The sequence below is a fragment of the Austrofundulus limnaeus genome, unplaced genomic scaffold (genome assembly GCF_001266775.1).
Source record: "Austrofundulus limnaeus strain Quisiro unplaced genomic scaffold, Austrofundulus_limnaeus-1.0 Scaffold120, whole genome shotgun sequence".
Lineage (NCBI taxonomy): Eukaryota > Metazoa > Chordata > Actinopteri > Cyprinodontiformes > Rivulidae > Austrofundulus > Austrofundulus limnaeus.
The window spans coordinates 1339357-1343960 of NW_013952522.1; the positions used below are offsets into that span (position 1 = coordinate 1339357).

The 4604-nt window shown below is 42.6% G+C and overlaps 1 protein-coding gene across 3 annotated transcripts in view; it reads left to right on the forward strand.

Moving 5' to 3' along the window:
- Window positions 1-172: 172 nt before the first annotated feature.
- bicdl1 (BICD family like cargo adaptor 1) overlaps window positions 173-4604 on the forward strand; it is a 40937-nt gene continuing 36505 nt past the window's right edge. For all 3 annotated transcript variants that reach the window (XR_001310746.1, XM_014014959.1, XM_014014960.1), the window contains exons 1-2: window positions 173-998; window positions 3526-3741. Coding sequence is in view for 2 of the 3 variants with exons in the window: in XM_014014959.1 (XP_013870413.1) it covers window positions 498-998; window positions 3526-3741 (717 nt within the window). In the remaining variant the exon portion in view is untranslated. The remainder of the gene's footprint in view (window positions 999-3525; window positions 3742-4604) is intronic.

The window sequence follows — 4604 nt, forward strand, 5'->3', positions numbered from 1 at the left end:
TGTGTGTGTGTGTGTGTGTGTGTGTGTGTGTGTGTGTGTGTGTGTGTGTGTGTGTGTGTGTGGCACCAAAATATGGCGCTATCATTTTCAGCCAATGGGCTGGCTGTTTGTAACACGTTTCGGCTGCCGTCACTGCCGCGTCGTGAACGCGCACTGAAGACGGCACCGGGGACGCGCTTATATCTTGTTTGGCTGTCAGGTGGCCCCGGTCCAACAGGTTCATCATTATGGGGGATCCTGGACCCCGAGACGAGACAGAACCGGACCGACCTACGGCTGCGAAGAGCTCCTCCAGGCGGTTCATACCGGGGTAGAACAACAAACAACAAACAAGAACAAGGTGTTGTGATTATCCCAGAATAAACAGCCAGTGACTGATCTGCAGAGGAGGAGGTGTTTCCTCTGAGTCAAGACGAGGGGGACGTGAGGAAGACGCTCAGGCTTAATTGGATTCAGCGCCGAACTGAGAGGGCAAAAATGAATGAAGTTTTGGTTAAATGCTGGTCCTGTCAGCCCGGCCCAGTCCGAGCAGGCTGGGCTCATCCGGAGTGAAGTCAGCCGCCTCTCATCCGTCCTCTCCTCCTCTTCCTCCTCCGGGCGGAGAGATGTCCGCGTTCTGCCTGGACCTGCAGACGTCCTCGGTGGTTTCAGCACCGCTGGAACTGGACAGCGACTGCATGGAGCCMCGAGGCGGGCCGGGCCCTCAGCAGCCCGGCGGCTGTCAGGGTCACCCGCTGCGGCACGCCGGCTCCGGAGGCCTGGGCACGGCCTTGGAGGAGGAACTGGCCATGATCGCCGGGGAGCGGGGAGGCGAGGAYGAGCTGCCCGACCCGGAGGCGCCCGCGCTGGGGCGGAACGCAGACCTGCTGCTGCTCTTCCGCCAAAAGGAGAAAGACTTGGTTTTAGCTGCTAAACTCGGCAAAGCGTTGCTGGAGAGAAACCAAGACTTGACCAAGCAATATGAGAAAATGCACAAAGATCTCAGCGAGAAGTTAGAGGTAAACAAGGATTTGTTTGTTCTGCTTTTTATCTTGAAAATATCTATCAAGTGCGTTCTTATTTGGGTTATAGAGATTAAAAAATAATTTTAATCTGATGTAAAAACTTTCATAAAACGTGACTGTGATTATATTGGGAGTTTGGTTTTCAGTGTTAGTTAAGTTTTATTATTTCTTTCATGTTGTTTTTTTTTAAAGCTTCAGACAAACTAACCCTCTGGCTCAGAGAACCACAGGGACTAATCCTGTTTATGTCCCAGCAGGTCGGATGTGCCCAGCATCTGTTCAGCTCTRTGATCCATATTCATCCTTATGTTGGGGCTCAGAGAAATAAAGCTGCTCCTTGTCACTGATGCTCCTAATATTTCCTTTGATATCTTATTCCAGCAACAGTCTGCCTGTTGTCCTTTCATGCAGGCCTTTATCTAAAGAAGAAAATAATTCAGATTTCATTTGGTTTGGCCTTGGGCCTAATCATCACAACAATCCATGCTGCYGACTCTACTGATGCAATGCTTCTGAGAAGCCGTCTATGATCTGAACTGTTAGCAGCAACCCTGTCACTGTAATGTCTTTGAAGCAGATTCAACTGGTGCTTTTATTCTTTGCCATCATACTTAACATAAGCATCACAATATCAATACAATATATGTCACTGCCATAAAGCAGAATTATTTTCCATAAATCCAACTTTGYTTAGGAACATTTTTAGAAAGACATTAAAGTATTTTGAATTTGATAGAAACTGCACATCTCTAAAGTTGTTCCAGGTCAGTGTTTCACAGTGAAGCATCCCCTCTTTTTTAACAACACATGTAAACATCAGGCTTACAGACTGAGGAGAGTGTCCAGAGTTTTGGGGTAGAATATTGTCCCATACTTGTCTGATGGGATTGTAGCTGTCTGGGTCTTTTTTGCTGTTTGTTTGTTTGTTTGTTTGTTTGTTTGTTTGTTTGTTTGTTTGTTTGTTTGTTTGTTTGTTTGTTTCATGATGCACCAAAGGATTCTATTTTTTAAAGGTCTTGGTTGAAGACAGCCTTAGAGATAGGGTGAGGAGCTCTGAAATTCGGTGGCAGCTCAGAGTAGAGCCGCTGCTCCTCCACATCAAAAGGAGTCAGTTGATGTGGTTCGGGCATCTGGTTAGGGTGCCTCCTGGATGTTTTCCGAGCACGTCCCATTGATAGGAGGCCCCGGGGAAGACCCAGGACTCGCTGGAGGGATTATGTATCCTCTCTGGCCTGCACACCTTGGGGTCCCCCAGGATGAGCTGGAAAGTGTCGCTGGGGAGAGGGATGCCTTGGTTTCTCTCCTGGACCTGTTGCCTCTGCAACCCAACTACGGTTAAGTGGAAGAAGATGGAGATGGAGATTGATTGAAGACAGACTTCAGGAATGCAACTCTACTGTGATGCCATGRTGTTGTATAAACGACAATATCTTGCTGAAATATGCAAGACCTTCCCTGAAAAAAAGACATGATCTGTACAGGAGTGCATGTTCTAAAATCTTATTACACTTTTCTGCTTTGATAATGCCTTCCAGGTYTATAAGTTGTCAATGTACCCCCATACCATCAGAGAGGTAGGCTTTTGAACTGTGTGWTGATAACAGGCAATAGTTCCTCCCCTCTTTAGTGTGGGGAATGTGACCTCCATGATTTCCAAAGAGAATCAAATTTGGATTTATCTGACCACAGAACAGTTTCCCACATCYCTTCAGTCCATCTTAAAAAAGCTGAGAAGACAACATCATTAAATAGTGTCACATATGTTTTCTTCTTTGCATGATAGAGCTTTAACCWGCATTTMTGGGTGGCTTGAMGAGCACTGTTTACAAACAATGACTTGTGAAAGTGTTTCTGAGTTCATGATGTCCAGAAGAGAATCAGACCTGTTTTTAATGCAGCATCACATGAGTCCAAACATCACAGCCAGTACTGACTTTCATCCTTTTGTTCTTTAAGCTCAAAGATTTCTCCAGATTCTTGAAATCCTTTAAGAACATTATGAATAGGTTATAGAGAGACCTTTATTGTCATCGTYCATGAGCACAATGAAATGGGAWYTTCAGTCATTCTTGCATTGAGYAACAATYGAATTTGTTTCACTATTTTAGGCAGTTTTTGCAGACTAGTGAACCCCATATTGACCTGCTGCCCATTAACCTGATTAAAATGCTCTTTCATTTGTTTCCTATTTTTAACGTTAGCTTTTACAAGCTTTCACACTTTTACAACTGTATCCCAACTGTTTAAACATGTTTTGGTATAACAAAACTTAAAATGACAAAAAAAAAAACAACTTCAAATGGTATAGTTTCTCAGTTTAAACAAAATATGTGTTTATAAAATTTTCAAATAACAGGTCATACAAAATTTACTACAATTTTTAGCAATCACTTTTCTTCCAAAAAGCAGTTTTCTGTGAAAATTCTTTAATGTATCTCCCAGCTTCATTAAATTTAAATATGATTAAAATAAATAAAGATCTTTACCTTTGACCACCCACTCTCTTCTCATCCACARCCAGCACCTGGAGCAGGAGAAGCACGAGTTACGACGACGCATGGAGAGKCGAGAGGGGGAGTGGGAGGGCCGGGTGGCCGAGCTGGAGACAGATCTCCAGCAGCTGCAGGGAGAGCTGGAGCGCCAGCAGGTCCAGCTGAGAGAGGCTGACAGGGACAAGACCAAGGCCATCAGTGAGCTCTCTGAGCAGAACCACAGGCTGCTGGAGCAACTCAGCAGGGTGAGGGGCAGCGTGTGTTTGTGTGTCTGTGTGTCTGAGTGTGTTTGCAGAGGTGTAAAGTAACTAAGTACAAATACTTTGTTACTGTTCTTAAGAAGAATTTTAATTATCTACTTCAGTATTTATTTTTCAGCTGATTTTTTACTTCTACTCTACATTTTTTATAGAATGTAGGAAGTAGAAAGTTATTTTATTTCATTTTTGCTTGTTTTCATGCCAGCTTGTTATTGTTGAAACAAAAATACTACACAGATAAACTGCACTGCACGTGGCACAAATCATGTCATATGACAAATAATCACATAGGCTATATATATATATATTGTATATCTAGACAGATGCATCCTAAATTTTATAATTTTAATATTTTAATACATCATTTTGGCCTTTAGAAAAATGTGTTTTTGGAGAGGTCTCTTCCCAGTAAATGTCATTATGGAAAATGTAACCGCTCATTTTTTCTTKATACGTTTAGTACTTAAGTACATTTTATGTCAAAAAATTACTTTTGATACTTAAGTGCAAAAAATATCAGATACTTTAAGACTTTTGCTCAAGTAATATTCTTAGAGGAGACTTTAATTTTTACCAGAGTAATTTTATGGTAAGCTATTGTACTTTTACTGAAGAATGTGGTATTTTATACAACACTGTGTTTCTGCATCAGATGTTTGGCTTTAGGTCCCTTGGTCAATCTTCAGGAATATTTAATGAGTCTGGGCTTTCATGATTGTGTCACATGGTTCCAATCCAATACTGCTTTAAATGCCCTTCCTTTGAACCAGCAAAATCTATTACACTGTGTGTGTGTGTGTGTGTGTGTGTGTGTGTGTGTGTGTGTGTGTGTGTGTGTGTGTGTGTGT